Raw genomic sequence first — 19,440 nt, forward strand, 5'->3', positions numbered from 1 at the left:
TGCATAGGTGAGATAGCTTTCTGCATAGACCAGATTAAGAACCTCTTCCACTTTCCCAGGTATTAGCTCTGGTTGACAGCCTCCTGCTCCCTAGTAGGACCTCACGGACCTGCCCCAAGCATGCTAGCTCGCAGGGTTCGGGTGATTGCAGGCAGCTATGGTCCTGAGAGATTAGGTCTGGGTACAGAGGGGGAAGGATTGGCTTCTCTACCAAGAGGTCTAGGATTGTGGCGAACCAATGCTGCAGGGGCCAGGCAGGGGCTATCAGGATAACTCATGCGCTGTCCCTTCTGATGCTCAGCAAGACCTTGTGTATGAGAGGAATGAAAGGAAATGCATAGAAGAGATGATCCATCCAAGGGAGGAGAAAGGTGTCTGCAAGAGATCCGGGGCTCTGACCCAGGAGGGAGCAGAACTGGAGACACTTTCTGCTGTGCTTGTTATGAGCATATCCCTCTGGGAGATCCCCACCTCTGGAAAATGGTGTTCATGACTTCTGGACAAAGGGACCATTCCTGGTGGTTGGAGAAGGATCTACTGAGGTGATCTGCTAGCTCATTCTGCGATCCCAGAAGACAGGAGGCCTCGAGATGGATTGAGTGGGCTATGCAAAACTCCCACAAGTGAAGTGCTTCCTGGCACAGGTGAGAGGAACACACTCCTCCCTGCCTTCCTGCATTGGCAGCATCTATGCGGTGTCATCCATGATCCACAGTGAAATGGAGAAGGGAGGCAGTTGAGTTCCACAGTCAGAAAAGTAGCTGCTGGAGTAAGTTATAGGGACCCAGGTGCAATCCTCTACATGGTGCATTGCCCTTCTAGCTTCACTCCCTTCATGGAGATGGGAAAGGACAAGTGACTTGCCCTGGAGCCCATTCTTGTCCAATCCCAACTGCCTCCTCTCCTGGTTGGGGAGCGTGTTTGTGTCTGTGGATGGGTGACAGCAAGGAAACCCCAGTCAGTCTGAACTGTGAGGAAACTGCACTCTGCCCCGCAGAGCTCCCCACTGAGACAGTTAATGGGGTGGTAGGGGAAGGAAAGATAGGACAGGACAATACAGATCCATCCTTTTGTCTCTTCTCCACATAGCTCTCTCCCTGAAGCCAACAGGGGCTCCAGTCACTGCAAATGCCTCAAAGGGGAAGCGGAGTTGAGAGGACAAATTCCCCCAAATTTAAATTCAGCCTGGGACGCTAGGAAGCAGACCATTACTAAACTGAATTGTTAGTCTAAAACTTTGGAATTTCCCTCAGAAAAAGCTCTGCAGCGAGGAGGTCTGGGCAAGCTGCTGCTGCTGTAGGGCAGAAAAAACTGAGGGAACTTCAGGAAGTGTGGCACACCCCTACTGCCAGGACTGACCAGCCTGGGTTCCAGCTCCAAAGTGAAGCAGGCTGAAGTACCCATTGTAATGGAGCTGTGAATCTTAGCATTCAGAGTCCTCATCCTGCACCCATCTGACTTGAAAAATGAACAAAGGGCCATCAGAAGAAACCAAGTACCACCACACACAAACCTCTGGGTTTTGGCTGAGAGAGGGGATTCACCACTGAGCTTAGGAAGCAGGAAAAAAAGGGTCTCAAAGGCATTTGAGGGGAGATTTAGAATAGAGCAAGGCCTGAACCAGGAATTTCCAGTTCACAGGAAATGTGAAAACAAAACCAATTTCTTTTAAAATTTCCTGTGAATTGGAAATTCCAGAAAGTGTTTGTTTTGGAAACACTGACTCATTACATGGAGCTGGGCTTAGCAGGAGGGCAGTTTCATGAGTAGGCTGCCCTGTTCCAGGATTCCCAGCAATCCCCCAGGAAACTAGGCAAGTTTCTGTTGGAACCCTGCTTGTGATTTAATGAGTTTGCTGAACCTGAGATGTTTCTGTGAACATTTTTGGCATTTTCTGGAGTTTATGTTCATTGACACTCCCAATCAGGTGGATAAAAATGGATATTAAAAAAATTGGACTTTTAAAGATTAAATACATTTAAAAGGGTTAATATTAAATTGAAATTGACAACCTGTTAAAGCCTAAAATTACTGTAATCTACTAAATATCATTTAAATAAAAAAAAATATATGCTACCACAAGGAGCTCTCCTCAAATTATAATGAGTTATAAAGGTGCTGCTTTTTAAATTATATACAGAATCATGGTGTAAACATCTTTATCTTTTGAGATCAACTCAAGCTTCATCGATTGGTCACAAAGCTTGTGTCCCCTCTTCCAGTGTATGAATAAGAACCAGGTGGGAAAGGATGGGATCTAAATCTAAAAACTTGGAGGCCTGATTCTCAAACATTTAAGTGCCTAAACATGCAGATAGATGCCCAGTGGGATTTTCAAAAGTACCCAAGCAGGTTAGGTGCCTAACTGCCATTTCAATGTACATGCGTTGGGGTTATTTGCATTTATTTATTTGGTGAGGGAGGAGTCAAATTGCTTTTGACTCATTAAAAAAACAACAACCCTTTCCTTCACCACTCTCACCTATCGTAGTGTACAGCAGTAATCTGTCAGACAACAGAACACAGTTCCATTTGGATCTCAGCAATGCTTCTCTTTCAGAGAGGCTGTTAGTGAGTAATGTGCTCTCTCTCCAAAAGGCAGAACACACTGAACTCACAGTGTTTCACTTTCTGCTTCAATGGGTTGCCACCTGGGTGGTTTTTGACAAGCCTGACTGGTTTTAATACTACCTTGCTGGTTGCCTGTCAGAAGTAAGGTGCTGGTTATTTTGCTGAGGAGACAGCCAGCCAACCATGCCTGGCAACTCTTAACTACCAGCTACGCACGTGACAGCTGGGAGTGGGCTGAGGCCACCGGAGTACCCATGTCCTGTTCTGTGTGGGCAGCTTGCCTGGGGCAGACACCAGCCAATGGGAGAACTGGCACTCTAGTCCTACCCCCAAATTTTGAGTAGCTTTCCCAGAGTTCAATCCCTCCCCATGATTTCCCCCAGCCCCGGGGCCTGGACCCACCCACAGAGCAGCTGGTTTTTCTGTGCTTCAGAGTTGGCAAACCTAGGTTCACACTAACATTAGGGCTGTCACGCACTTAAAAAAATTAATTGTGATCAATCATGCAATAAAAACATTCATTGCGATTAATCACACTGTTAAACAAAAGAATATTTAAATAAGTGGCATTTTTGAATGTTTCTACATTTTCAAATATATTGATTTCAATTACAACAAAATACAAAGTGTAGAGTGCTCACTTTATATTTATTTTTGATGACATTTGCACTGTAAAAAACAGAATAGTATTTTTCAATTCACCTAATACAAGTACTGTAGTGCAATCTCTACCATGAAAGTTGAACTTACAAATGTAGAATTATGTACAAAAAAACCCCTTGCATTCAAAAATAAAATGTAAAACTTGACAAAAAGTTTGTTTACATTTGCAGAACATAATGCTGCCTGCTTCTTATTTACAATGTCACCTGAAAATGAGAACAAGTGTTTGCTTGGCACCGATGTAGCTGGCATCGCAAAATATTTACATGCCAGATGCGCTAAAGATTCATATGTCCCTTCATGCTTCAACCACCGTTCCAGAGGACATGCATCCATGCTGGTGACGGGTTCTGCTCAATAACGATCCAAAGCAATGCAGACCGATGCCTGTTCATTTTCATCATGTGCGTCAGATGCCACCAGCAGAAGGTTGATTTTCTTTTTGGTGGTTTGGATTCTGTAGTTTCTGCATCAGAGTGCTGCTCTTTTAAGTCTTCTGAAAGCATGCTCCACTCCTTGTCCCTCTCAGATTTTGGAAGGTACTTCAGATTCTTAAATCTTGGGTCAAGCGCTGTAGCTATCTTTAGAAATCTCACATTGGTATCTTCTTTGCATTTTGTCAAATTTGCAGTGAGAGTTCTTAAAATGAACATGTGCTGGGTCATCTGAGACTGCTATAACATGAAATATATGGCAGAATGCAGGTAAAACAGAGCAGGAGATATACAATTCTCCCCGCAAGGAACACAGTCAGAAATTTAATTAACACATTATTATTTTAACAAGCGTCATCATCATGGAAGCATGTCCTCTAGAATGATGGCCTAAGCATGAAGTGGCATATGACTCTTTAGCACATATGGCACATAAATATCTTGCAATGCCAGCTACAACATTGCCATCTGAACACCTTTTCTTACTTTCCGGTGACACTGTAATTAAGGAGTGGGTAGCATTATCTCCTGTAAATGTAAAAAAACTTGGTTCTCTTAGCGATTGACAGAACAAGAAGTAGGACTGAGTGGACTTGTAGACTCTAAAGTTTTACATGGTTTTGTTTTTGAGCGGTTATGTAAAAAAAAATCTACATTTTTAAGTTGCACTTTCATGATAAAGGAGATTGCACTACAGTACTTGTATGAGGTGAATTGAAAAATACTATTTTTTATCATTTTTACAGTGCAAATATTTGTAATAAAAATATAAAGTGATCACTGTACACTTTGTATTCTGTGTTGTAACTGAAATAGAATATTTGAAATGTAGACAAACTTCCAAAAATACTTAATAAATTTCAATTAGCATTCCATTGTTTAACAATGCGATTAATTGGGATTAATTTTTTTTAATCGGGATTAATTTTTGAGTTAATCACGTGAGTTAATTGCGATTAGTTAACAGTCCTAACTAACATATATTGATAATTATATGCATCTACGAATTACCCATGCAGCACCTTCTTTGTCCATTTCCCTCTGCCTCCCACAGGAGTGTATCTCTGCTACTTCCAGAAACACTTCCTCAGCAGACACTGAGTGAAACTGAAGATATTTCCAACAAGATGGCAAGAAAATAGGATTCGCTGCCAAATTTACACCTATGCAATATTATAATTGCACTAGCTTATGTGCATCAATAGTGTGTGTGTTTAAACACTCCATTCTCAGCACCTCTCTCAAGGTTCCTGCTGTATCTACTCCCTTCCACAGAGTGGCTGCCACATACAGGACTAGAATCCGTAACTGTGAAACATTGCAGATGCCATACAACTGCATGTTCTTGGAAGGAGGCACTGTTCAGAAGCGCTTCAGGAACTATTGTGTTGATATATCCTCCAAAACCAGTTTAACAGACCACCAGAATATCAGACAAACCTATCTGAGGAAATGCTGGATGGTGTTTGGATAAGGCTGTGAATTGTAGCACTTTTTAAAAAATCATATACAGAGTGATAATTTTAAACTAATGATGGTGATCTGGTCAGGTTGCTCAGTTTTAAAAGCTTGAAGAAAATGTTATGACCAAAGATTCTCCTTAATTTTTTCCCCCCACAAGATGACTGCTAAAAAGGGGAACTTCCATTTTCAGAGATGTCCTTATAAAATGGGAAAGAAACTTGTTTGCATTATAAATACAAAGTAGCTTTCTAATTTTGTATCATTAAGAAATGGAAAACAATTTTTATTAACAGGTTTTACATGTACAATCTTTTATTAGCTAATCAACATCAACATGCAAAAATAAGCACTAAATACAAACCTCTACAATATGGTTTTGTTTAAACTACAATGGTTTATTCTCTTGAAAAGTCATAAGGGTGTGTTCTGTAGTAATTAAAACTGAACTATTAGTTTCAGTAATTAATACTATTTAGACCCTAAAATTATGTAATCATCCTGCAAGGCATCTTCCTAAACTTTGCCCAACACTTAAGGATACCAGCTGATTTTCATGTGAGTACATTCTCAAAGCAAGAAATAAGGCAGTAGCACTAATGATTTGATATTGAACCCTATGCACATAACTAATAACTTTAGAAGGACTTCAACACTATGGTAAACTGGAAAAAGAACATCCAAACAAGCAGTGTATTTTGCCTGAAATGTTCTCAGTTCCTCTTGATATTTATGCAACCTCCTTAAAATATTTGGGTTTGGGGGAAAAAAAGATTTCATACTCCTTCAAACTAGTCTCTCATTGATCCTCCAGTGAAGCCAGTCTTGTGTCAATGACATCAGTATCTTTCCATGGAACTAATTACAACAACCCATTTCAGAATTATTATTTCACAAGAGGATCAGAAAAGAAGGCAAAGAGCAGCTTAAAGGAGAAAACTCTTGTATTAACTGAAATCTTCGATAATTAACAAAAGGGCCTTGGACAATTTGGAAAAACAGAGGGAAGGAAAATGGATTTAGTTTCAAATCTATTGTAACGTTTCCCCCAGTGCAAAATCTCCTTTGAAAGATGAAAGTATTTTTGAGATGAGACCAATTTTTGACCTTATGTTACAAAACGCTAACAATCAAAATTTGTTTTATTTTCAAGTACAAACTTAAGTCATGTTTCCTCTCTTTTTAAGAGTGTGTACTGTTGCTCATTGATCTTTGGTCGCAAGAAACAATAATGCCACCGACAGGTCTGATCCCCAAGGTGGCAGATTTTGCTTCTTTGCCACAAATAAGGCCCCCTTCTCCAGGGCATGCCAATAAATCCTGTGTCAAAATTCCAGTGGCATTTCATCATGTATTTTATGGACCTACATGATATAGACTTTTTCAGCTTGTGAGAAGTTGAAGACTTCTTTGGTTCTTGGGCAAATTACTTTGTCATCCTGACGAATAGAAAGCAGGGACTGAAAAAAGAGCCATGAAAAGTGATCAGATTTTGAACAGTAAACATAACTGGTCAATACAGTAACTTTCAACAGTTAGTGAACAAAATATATGCTGTTTCTAGTAGCTACTTTATAGTGTAAAGATCTTTCACAAAAACCTTGCTCGGTAACTTTTCATGTTTAAGAGAGTTAAAGATTCATCCCAACCTCATTTGGTTTCACATTTAAATTCATCTTTAATAATTTGCTGATCAAATAATAAAAATAAAGTCTCTTAAAACAATGTTGTGAGAATCAATAGTTCACCCCATCCTTTAAACATACAAGATGCCTCAGGTTTTCCTTCCGACAAATTCAAGAGCCCTCATATGCTATAGGATGTACACCCACCAGCCGCTCAGACTTCCAGGAGTCCCTACATGAAACACTTACATTGTATCCATAGACATATCCATTTGGCAACATCATGGGAGGATTATTTTCATTCATTACATCCCCTGAAATCTTGCAGACTAGTCGGGAGTTGGCACAATGTGCCATAGGCAGAGGCTGAGCCAGCTTGTTCAGAGATTTGCTACACACGGGGCAGTCTGGATTTTTTGAACTGCCATCCTCTTTATAACACTGTCTGTATAACAGCAAGTCAAAGAACAATAGTCATCGAATGAGTCAAGAGTTAATTTGTTAGGGCACTGAGTGAAAATGGCTGATAAGTTAATCTGCTGTACACGCGAGGTACATATTCTTATACAATTTACAAAACTTCAGTGACCCATGAGTTTCTTTGTTTCAACTTCACAAGCACATAAGGGTAACTGATTTTGTACATTTCAGAACAAGAACAAAAAACAAAACAAAAAAACTAGAGTGAGCAGCAAAGGGGTGAAGCTTCTGATGTGGGAGAGGGATCTGCAAGAATCTTGTCTATTGCAAGTATGAAGGCCACGGTCAGAATTCCTATTTTAAACGTTCTGAGGAAGGGACTGGTTAAGAAATTCAAAGATTTAGCACACTTCCTTGTATATTCACATACTCTTTACCCTAGTGTATTGTATTTTATGATAATAAAAGGAATTTTTTAAATTCTGATTCTAATCAACATCTACTGCAAATGTCTTATTCCTAGATCAAACCAGACTGCCGGCCAAGTATAACGTGTATACATTGTATGTAGCATCTGTTGTATTTAGGGGTGGGTTTTTTTGCATTTTGTTTTTAATTGCCTCCATTTGTTTTTATTAAAGTTCTTGTTTTAGCAGAGATATGCCCATTTATATTCATATTTTACAAATGAAAAATGAAAGTATTCATATTTCACATATTCCTCAAAAAGTTTGTCTACAAGGCAATTTTTTTTAATGCTTTTCACATTGGTATTCTGCATTAAAGGATACGGTGTTTTTATAGCTGAAAGGCCTGCCTGGAGTGTTATAGTAAAAACAGAATTGTTTCCCAGCTGATGTAGTCTGTAATTATCATATCTAAACTGCTGAATCAGCATTCTCCATCGTGCAGGGTCCAAGAGATCCTGTTAGAAAAAACACAGCTTTAAGTATTTTCAATATAGTTCTTGCAGAAAACGGTTTTAAAGTAGCAAATTATATTCCACACCCCCATGACTGAAATCAACATAAAATAAAGAGATAGCACGTTATAGCACTGGTGTATTAGGAAAAAATAAAAATGTTTTACAAAAATAGTCTCAGCTTTAAAACACGCTTTCCACTTTATACATGTAAATGCAGTTGTATAAATAGAACACCTTGGCTCAAAGAAAATGCTATAGTTTATATGGGACACACAACAGAATCAATTTATAGAAAAGGTTTGAGAAAATGCTTGTCCTCAAAGATGCGTTGTATATATGTGCAAAACAGTATATACACTTGTCCTTGCCCCCACCAAAAACAATTATCTGTGGGTGGTTCTAGATATTTTTGACTCCTTTTCTATTAAAGGAGATTATATAAACTCTTTAATGCCTGCTACCATTGTTAGTATTTAATTTTCTGGAATGGTGGCCCATTTATGAAACAAAATTAATGCTCTGGAATGTCTATTTTAAAGCCACTGAACAAATGTCTGTTGAAAAGGCATGAACTTCTCCATTTCAAGTCAGGCTAACCCTGCTGATGCTTGTTTGCAAGACAGGACTACATGGATGGTAACAAATAGTCCAATGCAGGCCATACAGCTCAATCTTTTTTAAGCATTAAAATTCAACAGGTAGGATGTTTAGTTTCAGAGAAAAGCCTTTGTTAATTTGAAAGCTTAGCATAACTTTGGTTTAGAGAAAATGTATGGTATGAGTTTGTTTGTTTAAGAATCCCCCCCCCCTCCCAGCATCGTTACAAGTACGTTGTAACCCAGTGGAGTGCATACATAAAAAAAAGAATGGTAATTACAAAGCAGTTCATTTTCATGAAAATAAGATAGGAATGTTACACTTCGTAACTGGAGTTCTTTGAGATGTGTGGTCCCTATCTGTATTCCGCATGTGCTCCATGTGCCTGAGACCAGAGAATTTTAGCTAAAGAGCATCTGTTGGTATGACCCTTGCTCTCCTCATGCTCCATTCTGAGGGTATATAAAGGAGCAGTGCAGACCGATCCCTCTCCATTTCTTCCTTACCACAAATCAGAGACGATTTGAAGCAGAGGGGAAGGAGGGCAGGTAGTGGAATACAGATAAAGCTCTTGCATCCTGAAGAACTCGCTACAAAGGGTAAGTAACTTCACTTTCTTCTTTGAATGTTGGTTCTTGTGTGTGTTCCACTGTGAGTGAATGACAAGCATTACACAGTGGAGGAGGTGTGAGGATACAGGAGGTACAGAATCCTAGAAATACAGGGCTGGAAGGAACCTCAAGAGGTCAAGTCCAGCCCCTTATGCTGAGACATGACCAAGTAAACCCAGACCGTCCCTTTCAGGTCTTTGTCCAACTTCTTTAAAAACCTCCAATGAGGGGATTCCACACTTGGAAGTCTGTTCCAGAGTTTAACTTCCTTTGTAGTTAGAGATTTATGCGCATCCCAGCTTCCTGGATCATGCAAGTGCTCTGTGGAGTGCGAGTGTCCATGTGAGCCCCCCACCCTATCACAGAGGCATCTGAGACACCCTATTGGATATCGGCAGATGGGAAAGGAATGCCCATGCACAATTTTGCTAGATCCTTCCACTGGGTCAAAGGGGCCCTTACCATGATGGGGATTGTCACTACAGTGTTCATGCTTTGTATGCTCGGCAAAGATACTGTTTGAAGCCAAGTCTATTTACAGCAGAGGTGCAATCTGATGAAGGGTGTTATACAAGTACATCATGCCATGTAATCCACGAGAGTGAGAGAAATCTGGACTGATGTTTGAAAATTGTGCATGATCTCATCTATCAGTCTGCTCATGGCTTGGAATCGGTCTATGAGATAAGCCCTTGCTTTTACTGTGTTTAAGGTAGTTCCTATGAAATGCAGAGACTGGGCTAGAGTCAGAGTAGACTTGTCCATGTTCATAGAGATTCTCAGAGATGTTAGGAGATGGAGCAGTGATGATAGCGAAGGTACAGCTTCTGGACGTGTCCTGCCTGTAAGCAGCCAGTCATCTAGATACGGGAAGATGATGGAGCTGCCCTGTACGAGTTGTGCTGCTACCACAGAGAACACTCTGTGAAGTGGATGCAATTGCTAAACCAGAAGGGAATCCCCAATATTGATAGCAGTTGAGAACCATCACAAATCTAAGGAATCTTCAGTCAGAAGGGTGAATATTGACATTCAGGGAAGGGTGGGAAAATAAGAACTCTGCTCCCTTAGCTGGGACAAAGTACTGCTTTTCTACCCTCTTTGGGTAGGGACACAGGTAGCTGGCATTTGCCATACAGTTCTTGCCAGTTCCAGTATGGAGTCATTGACTGGAAGTGCCATTCAGGAAAATCTCATGGCTATAGGATGTCCAGGAGCTTGTGTTGTGAGCCCTGGACCACCTCTAAAGGAATTTGGAGCTCGTGCCACATTCCAAAGTGGTGCTTGGAACTGTTTGTGGCTGTCCTGAGGAGATGGCAAGGCAGGAGTAATTGCCTCATTGAATGAGGAGGATGGAATATTTGTAGGTACCAGTGGTGCTGGCAGATCCAGTTAGAATTCCTCCTCCTCCACAGCCTCAGGAGGCTCTGGTTGGTCTCTTGGAGGGAATGAGTGGTAAGGATCCCAATTGGAGCACATGACCCTCAGTAAAGACAATATGAGGGATCCAAAGTAGACTGTGATTGTCCCCAAGGCATTGGGTACCATCGGTTCTGAGAAGGGAATCCCCACTTGGAGGGATGAGAACGGGAGTAGGAGACTATCTTCATCTGGGCTGACCTCCCTTGGAGGAGGGAAAGATGGTATGTCCGACTCTCCTGATGTTGGGAAGATCAGGTCTAGTACCAGTGTTGGGAAGCTGCAGCTAATGGATGGAATGGAAGATAGGCTTTTCCCTGTTAGAATCTCTCTGGTGAGGGTCTGTCCCAACAATAGGGGAGATTGGGAGAATGAAGATATCCTCAGGTGTGTCGGATACTGGAGCCTAGGAGGCTGCATCTCATTGTCTGTTGCCGCTGGAGTCAGTTTAAAGGGACTCTTAATAATCAGTAGTTCCTTCTGGGGCTGTGATGGTATTGCTGGTGAAGGAGCTTCTGACCACGTGGTCATCATCGGACAATTCAGTCCTTCAGTGCCCAGTGCTGTGCGTTAGTTGGTGCCATGGTCAGAGTTTGATGACGATGCAGCAAATGGTGTTGAAGGAGCTTTCATTCTATATGCCTTCAGATCACAGCCACACGGCTTAGGAGGACTTAACTCCTTGTGTCCCATGTGCGAGAACTTGCCCGACCTGGATGAGGTTGGGGAGTGATCCTTCTCTTAGTAAATCTAGGAAAGGGATCTGCTTTTATGATTAGGAGAGTGCCCCATACTCACATGAGAAGGCCCAGACAAATGGTCCTTCACTCTAGTCATTCCCACTCCTCAGCCAGACACCAAGCTAAGAGGTGCACTTCTCTGTCACAGACTGACGTACAGGGAAGCCTGGAGCCTCATGGCACGTTCCATTAGGTGCTTCTGAAGCCAGAGTTCTCCTGCCTGCCATGTTTGACTGGGAAAGAAGTGTCAGATACTGCAGAGATACAAGTTTCTCTGAGGCAGTAGAGGCTGTACTGGTAATCACTGCTGAGTGAAAATATGCAGGGGCAGGAGACACAAAGATTATGCCCAGGCTTTAAGAAAAGTCCCATGCTGGATTTCCCAAAGCAGGAATTCTAACTAATTACTAACCACACTTACAAAAAACTATAAAAACTTTGAAATATTTGCATAAAAAAATCATCAAAGTGTCAGTTCTGAACACTGGAGATTCCGAGCCAGGCCATACAGCGGTAAGAAGGAACTAGAGAGGTATTGGTCCAAACCGCCCCTTGTACTCTTGGCACAGAGCACAAGGAAAGCAAGAGCACAGATGCAAACCAAGGGACACTACTTGCTAGAATTCTCCATTCTCAGGTGCATGAAGTGCATGTGTAACCATAGTATAATACACATAATGATCAGCATTTGCAGAACTGTACATTACTCACAAAAATAAAGTTTATTTTGTTCTCTAAGATTCTGTCTAGAAACGTTCTGCAGCAAAATGAAAACATTGTTTATTAGTTTCTCTCAACGAGTTTATGTATGTCATACAAAGCTAAGGAGTTCATCTTTTTTTAAACATGCCTTCCCTCTCTTTGTATATGTAACCTACAGTTGCTGTCACATGAAGTCTCTTCTACAGTAGTCACATTTTAGAAATGAACTTAGCACATAGTGTGTACAGGTGAGATATTCTACACATCATTTAGAAATGAAGAAATTTGGTATCAATGGAAATGGAATGAAGAAATAAACCACTATAAGGTAAGGATGACATCACCAGCTAGGAGACACTGCTACTAGATAGTTTATTGCTTAAGAAATAGATTATGACTACCTCACCATTTTAATAGTTATACAAAAAACTTCTCATTAAAGATTGTTAGCTCCATTACTGGGAGAAAAGGCAAAAAAAGATCTGTCCCAAACTTTAGAAAATGGTCTCTGAACAGGTTTTGCTATATGCAGCTTTAAGGATATGTGATAATAATAATTGCTGGGCAATAATGCTTATACATCAAAAACTGCTTCCTTTGTATTATAGCCAGTTCTATAGTTTTTCTGCCAAGAACAGAGACTCAGAAGGATACTGGAAGCAGATGAAATACACAGTACTCTGCCAAATAATTTAGCAGACTCTTGATAATCTAGTTTGGGCATCAACTTGTAGATCTCCCTTGAAATTGGGAAATCTGTGGAAGACTACAGTTTGCTGCCAAAGTAAGGACAAGGAAGGATTGCAGGTAGAGGCTTGCCCTTTACTTACATTGTACCCAGATACCCTTTTGTAGTGCTTAAATACAGAATTCCACAGCTAAACTAGAAGATGCTCTTGGGAGCTCTTTAGTCCAGTGATAAAATTCTGCCATCTTATTGCAAGAATGGTTGGGCTGAGTTCTCTACTTCTGATAACTTTATCCCCTCTGGAAATTCCTAAAATCATCTCTCTAAGCGATTACTTGTTTCTGGGGCTCATAAATATACCTCTGAAGAGTTAAAAAAAAATTGCTTTTCGAAGGTACGCGAGATTGTGTTGGGCATTTAGTATTTTAAAAAAATCCTAATTTCTGTACCAAATTGATGACTGTGCTACAAAGCAACAGAGGGAGATTTTCAAAGTCAGTGGGAGCCTAACTTTTCTTTGTGCCTTTGAAAATCTCCCCTGCATATATTTAGGCAGGAAGGTCAAACAGTTCCAGCAAACTGCATGCCCAGTGATTTTGTCCTCTTCCTGGATTATTGCTATGAGAAATCATTTTTGTTTAAATAGCTTTACCCAGCTCCTCCTTCTCCGAGAGTACATGAACCCTGATACATGGATTATTACTGGTTAAAAAGGGAGAAATAATTCTCTGTACCCCTTGTTAACATAGTCAACAAATCACTGGTGAAGACTTGAGACTTCTGATACGTTGTTACTAGGAGGCTGTGAAACTTTTCTGTGGTTGGCAGTGTCACCTCTAAACAATGTCTGAAACCATTTTCAAAGCAATTTGCTACTTATGGAAAACAAGTAATATATAAAAATGGTCTCTGACCCCCTCTCCCAATTTGATGTCCCTTGCCCCACTTTATATTTAATGATTGATATATATTTTGACAGTGGATTCAGTAAGGGTGCACAGATTTTCTAGTGTCTTTAAATATCCTTTATAGTCTGCATCAATGTGACTAAAAGAAAAGGAGTACTTGTGGCACCTTAGAGACTAACAAATTTATTTGAGCATAAGGATGATGAAGTGAGCGGTAGCTCACGAAAGCTTATGCTCAAATAAATTTGTTAGTCTCTAAGGTGCCACAAGTACTCCTTTTCTTTTTGTGAAAACAGACTAACACGGCTGCTTCTCTAAAACCTATCAATGTGACTATAATCTAGAAAAGTATTTTAAGATGTCGAAGAGGCTAAAGAATAAAAGTCCTACCGAGTTAAAAGATGATCTGAATATTATTTTTTGGCTACAAGTCAAATCCCAAAGATGTCTAATTAAGATTAATTCTAGGCACTTATAAAGTCAACAACAATGAAAAACCATCAAAATAGGCCCCAGAGTTGGGAACAGGCACTGACATCTATACCAAAAGCTGGCCACCAGGAAGTTTAGACTTGAAATCAGACGAAGGTTTTTAACCATCAGAGGAGTGAAGTTTTGGAATAACTTTCCAAGGGAAGCAGTGGGGGCAAAAGATCTATCTGGTTTTAAGATTCTACTCGATAAGTTTATGGAGGAGATGGTATGATGGGATAATGGGATTTTGGTAAGTAATTGATCTTTAAATATTCAGGGTAAACAGGCCAAATCCCCTGAGATGGGATATTAGATGGATGGGATCTGATTTACTATAGAAAATTCTTTCCTGGGTATCTGGCTGGTGAATCTTGCCCATGTGCTCAGGGTTTGGCTGATTGCCATGTTTGGGGTCGGGAGGGAGTTTTCCTCCAGGGCAGATTGGAGAGGCCCTGGAGGTTTTTTTGCCTTCCTCTGTAGCATGGGGCATGGTTGACTGGAGGGAGGCTTCTCTGCTCCTTGAAGTTTTGAACCATGATTTGAGGACTTCAATAGCTCAGACATGGGTGAGGTTTTTCATAGGAGTGGTGGGTGACATTCTGTGGCCTGCGCTGTGCAGGAGGTCGGACTAGATGATCAGAGTGGTCCCTTCTGACCTTAGTATCTATGAATCTATGAAAAAGCAAACCCCCCCCCCAACATTCTTGTCGACATCCTTGTGGTGGGGCGGCTGCCCCGCACAGATTGATGGAGGATTAAAGCAGCCCTCAGGGAGGCTGCGCAAAACCCAACCAAAAAGAGGAGGGCTTGTAGAAAGCCAATCAGGAGAAGGTTTGTTGGAACAGCCAATCAGGGCTGGGGAGGGCCATATAAGAAGGGCTGCTCAACAGAGCAGAGGCAGTCTCTCCCTGAAGTAGAAGGGAGAAGGACTGGCTGTCTTAGAGGAGTACCCTGGACAGAGCAGTGCTGGGCAGGATCAGGGGACCAATAGGGAACTTGAGTCTGAGGACTGCCAATATTGAGTCCCCTGATACAAAGGGCTGGGAAGGGGCTAGGGCTATGCAGAAGTGGCCCAGGGAAATAGGTGGTGGGAACTGGAGGAGCAGCTATGGGGTCCCTGGGTTGGGGCCCGGAGTAGTGGGCGGGCCTGGACCCCTCTGACTTTTCCCCCCCACTTGCCAGGGGGGGGGGGTGGCCAGTATTCAGACTGAAGTTTATGCTTTCAGGTGAAGGGCTAGATCGAAGGCTGCAATAGGCCACAGTGGCAAGCTGATGGACTACAGACAGCTGGTTCCCCCAGAAGGGAGGAGAAAGCAGAGTGGGGCACAACCGCAGGGCCGTGCCCAGAAGAGGACACCGCAGTCTGGGGAATGATGCAGGTCTTAGAGGTGGAACAGAAGTGATGGCGGCGAGACACCACTAGAGGAAGATGCACTGGCAACCAAGAGTTAATTCCCAGCACGGCCAGCAGGAGGCGCCAAGGTGATGAGTCCCGCGCCATCACAATCTTTATGTAGATTTTTATATAAAAATAATCCTTTTAGTATTTGTTCAGTACAACAATCTGGCTGAACAAACACTAGATCATCTCTTACATAAATCAGGAATGTAAGCACTGGTTAGAGTCAGTGTGGACAAAAGCAGATTTAAATTTTTTTGGATTTTTATTTAAATTGCTTTTTAAAAATAAATCTATTTAAAATTAAATTTGAAATAATGACAACCTATGTTAAGCCCTAAACATATTATAATTATTAATTATTTAAATTCAATACAAATAATATTAAGTACTAAATGGTTGCTGTCTAGTTTCAAAGAAAGTCAAACAACTGAACTGGTAGAATCACTGGCTAAGCACCTAGAACCAGAGTTTGTTAAAGCGCTAAACCAACTTTTGACAGCAGTAGCCTCTTCTGCAGAGAGTATTTTCACCAGGTCAGTTTATTCAACCAGTTCAAGTCAGTCACTAATTCACCTGAAGTTGAGAAACTAGGAGTTGAATTTCAGTTTCCATCCAAATGCAGCTCAACTCAAATTACAAGTAAAAAGTGAATTTAGTACATAAGAAATGTCATTCATCATTTTCTAATTAAAAATATAAAACTTAAGCATGTATGTTAATCTATATAATTGCTTAAATATGTATTGATATTGTCTATCCTCATGGTTAGCAAAAAGCAGCACCAAATTTAGTGTAAAGGTTATATTTAGTTGCAAATCAATGTGTTTTAACGATCACCAACCAATGAGTACCAACTTTTCTTTAGAAAAATGAAGTACAAAAGCCAAAGAAGATTAAAATCCATGATTGAAAACTAGGTTTCTGACTGGATTTAACTCGCCAATTTTAATCATTATGTAAATCACTTTGAGCTAAAAACAATCAACTCTGGGATTAGAGTATAGAGTACTATAATGCCCACAAGATATTAGAAAGCAAGTTGAGATTTGGCTAATAAAGAGGACCTTAGTATGATGGACCTATTTTCTTTTAATATCAATAAAAGCAGCAAGGATATAGGAAATTGATTTAACTGAAAGAGGGAAAAAAGGTAGAGTTACTTAGCATTTAGATTAGTAGACCTTCCAGAATAGCATGTTGAGAGGCCTATGAAATGAATCTTAAATCCTTCATCACACTCGGTTTTCAGTATATACCCTGAGCACTGGAACTTTCTTCCCCAATGAATCATTGGAAGACTTGTATGATAGTCTAAGTCTTAAAAGACTGAAGGTTAAACTAGGGTGAACTTGTGTTACATGTGGAGTTTCAGTGCACGTCCGCTCTTCCTGGATCTCAATTTATGAAAATTATCATTAACAAATTAGCACATAAACCCCCCCTTTTTTTTTAAACAATAATTTCCAGAAAAAAACCTGCATCATAACATTTGCAGTGTCCTTTGTTCTGAGATAGGTAGGTAGGTAGGTAGGTAGATAGGTAGATAGAAGGTCGTATTATACTATCATAGTAGTTCCTTTTCTTGTACCATCACATTCAAATTCTGCATTTCTCCAAACCGAGATCTGCAGCAAAAAACACAGGCTCCACGAAGGTCTAAACTCTCTGCTTGTTCAGCTAAGCAGAGCTTCATGAAGATGCACATGCATTCTCCTTCTGGTAAATAAAAAGTTTGTCTTAAAAAATACGTGCTTTACACTTTCTACCCTGTAGTATGGTTCAAGAGAGACTTCTGGAAGATGATCCAATCTATTTTCTCTCAGGCCTTTGAAATTAACAAGGTTTTTTTTTTAAAATACAGTTACCAACACAGTAAGTTTTATTACTTATTTAATGCATTTATTTATTAACTAAAATATTACTAAGTGTTTTGCTTTGTCTGTTCAGCTAAGATTTATACAAAATGGCCAACAGCACAGCTATATTCACTTATGTAAAATGAATTGTTTTATCATTTTCTATTTTCTTGTCTTGAATGTTGAGAAATATTATTTAGCAGTTTTTCCTTTTTGGCATGCAAAGGAGATAATCAAAACTTCTTTACAATAGGAATAGGTTTCAGAGTAGCAGCCGTGTTAGTCTGTATCACAAAAAGAAAAGGAGCACTCGTGGCACCTTAGAGACTAACAAATTTATTTGAGCATAAGCTTTCGTGAGCTACAGCTCACTTCATTGGATGCATTCAGTGGTATCCAATAAAAATAAAAATAAATTTGTTAGTCTCTAAGGTACCACGAGTGCTCCTTTTCTTTTTATAATAGGAATATAATGTAAAAGGTAATTATGATTTGCATAATTTGTTTGGTTTGTTGGTCATTGTTAACTCAAATCTGGGTGTGGGTACTACCAGTAATTACTATATCTATACACCTAGTTTTAATACTAGACAAATATTGTGTGTTTAGACACTTCCTGTCATCTTCTCTCCACTCACAAAGTAATGGATTTAAAAATGCAATTAATAAAATGAACCTAGTTGGATTGATTTTTTTAAGCAAAAATTATTAAAATTAAGGGCTCTAATGGATATTTAATATGATGGATACTAAGCAGTGAAAATTAAACACAAGAATATTTTACATACAATTTATCAATACATTGTCCCAATGCTTACCTTGCAATTTTCAACCTGTTATAGTTAAAAAAAAATTACCTTATAGGGGGAAATATGAGTGTCTGAAGGAAAGGCCAACATTCCCATCACTTGTCGGACCTCATCCAGCTGACTTCCTTCAGCCTGACTGAAATGCTTTCTTGCATGTCTGAAATATCGAATTTAGAACACTTGAATAAATATAAACTCATTTGAATGGATTTCTTATTGAAAGATAAAAGCATTTATGTAATCTGTACAAAGGAAATCCACAAAAAATAAAGAGGGTTTAACTGTAGATTATGCACTCAGTACACGAAATCCAAAGATGGCAATGTGTTTAAAGTGCTTGAAAATACATCCCGCAGATTTGAATGCAAGAATGATTTTTGATAATGATAATCATTCATTATTGTTTCTTGACTTTAGCAAAGCTTTTGACACGGTCTCCCACAGCATTCTTGTCAGCAAGTTAAGGAAGTATGGGCTGGATGAATGCACTATAAGGTGGGTAGAAAGCTGGCTAGATTGTCGGGCTCAACGGGTAGTGATCAATGGCTCCATGTCTAGTTGGCAGCCGGTGTCAAGTGGAGTGCCCCAGGGGTCGGTCCTGGGGCCCGTTTTGTTCAATATCTTCATAAATGATCTGGAGGATGGTGTGGATTGCACTCTCAGCAAATTTGCGGATGATACCAAACTGGGAGGAGTGGTAGATACGCTGGAGGGGAGGGATAGGATACAGAAGGACCTAGACAAATTGGAGGATTGGGCCAAAAGAAATCTAATGAGGTTCAATAAGGATAAATGCAGGGTCCTGCACTTAGGATGGAAGAATCCAATGCACCGCTACAGACTAGGGACCGAATGGCTCGGCAGCAGTTCTGCGGAAAAGGACCTAGGGGTGACAGTGGACGAGAAGCTGGATATGAGTCAGCAGTGTGCCCTTGTTGCCAAGAAGGCCAATGGCATTTTGGGTTGTATAAGTAGGGGCATAGCGAGCAGATCGAGGGACGTGATCGTTCCCCTCTATTCGACACTGGTGAGGCCTCATCTGGAGTACTGTGTCCAGTTTTGGGCCCCACACTACAGGAAGGATGTGGATAAATTGGAAAGAGTACAACGAAGGGCAACGAAAATGATTAGGGGT

General features: G+C 40.4%; 1 protein-coding gene across 7 annotated transcripts in view; it reads right to left on the minus strand.

Moving 5' to 3' along the window:
- Nucleotides 1-5,389: 5,389 nt before the first annotated feature.
- The window catches only part of MAEA (macrophage erythroblast attacher, E3 ubiquitin ligase), a 133,923-nt gene continuing 119,872 nt past the window's right edge, over nt 5,390-19,440 (minus strand). For all 7 annotated transcript variants that reach the window (XM_038400039.2, XM_038400037.2, XM_038400040.2 and 4 more), the window contains 4 exons: nt 18,354-18,462; nt 7,966-8,099; nt 7,004-7,199; nt 5,390-6,589 (listed from right to left, as the gene is read on the minus strand). In XM_038400039.2, the coding sequence (XP_038255967.1) occupies nt 6,494-6,589; nt 7,004-7,199; nt 7,966-8,099; nt 18,354-18,462 (535 nt within the window). In that variant the 3' untranslated portion in view covers nt 5,390-6,493. The remainder of the gene's footprint in view (nt 6,590-7,003; nt 7,200-7,965; nt 8,100-18,353; nt 18,463-19,440) is intronic.

Source organism: Dermochelys coriacea, chromosome 4 (genome assembly GCF_009764565.3).
Source record: "Dermochelys coriacea isolate rDerCor1 chromosome 4, rDerCor1.pri.v4, whole genome shotgun sequence".
Lineage (NCBI taxonomy): Eukaryota > Metazoa > Chordata > Testudines > Dermochelyidae > Dermochelys > Dermochelys coriacea.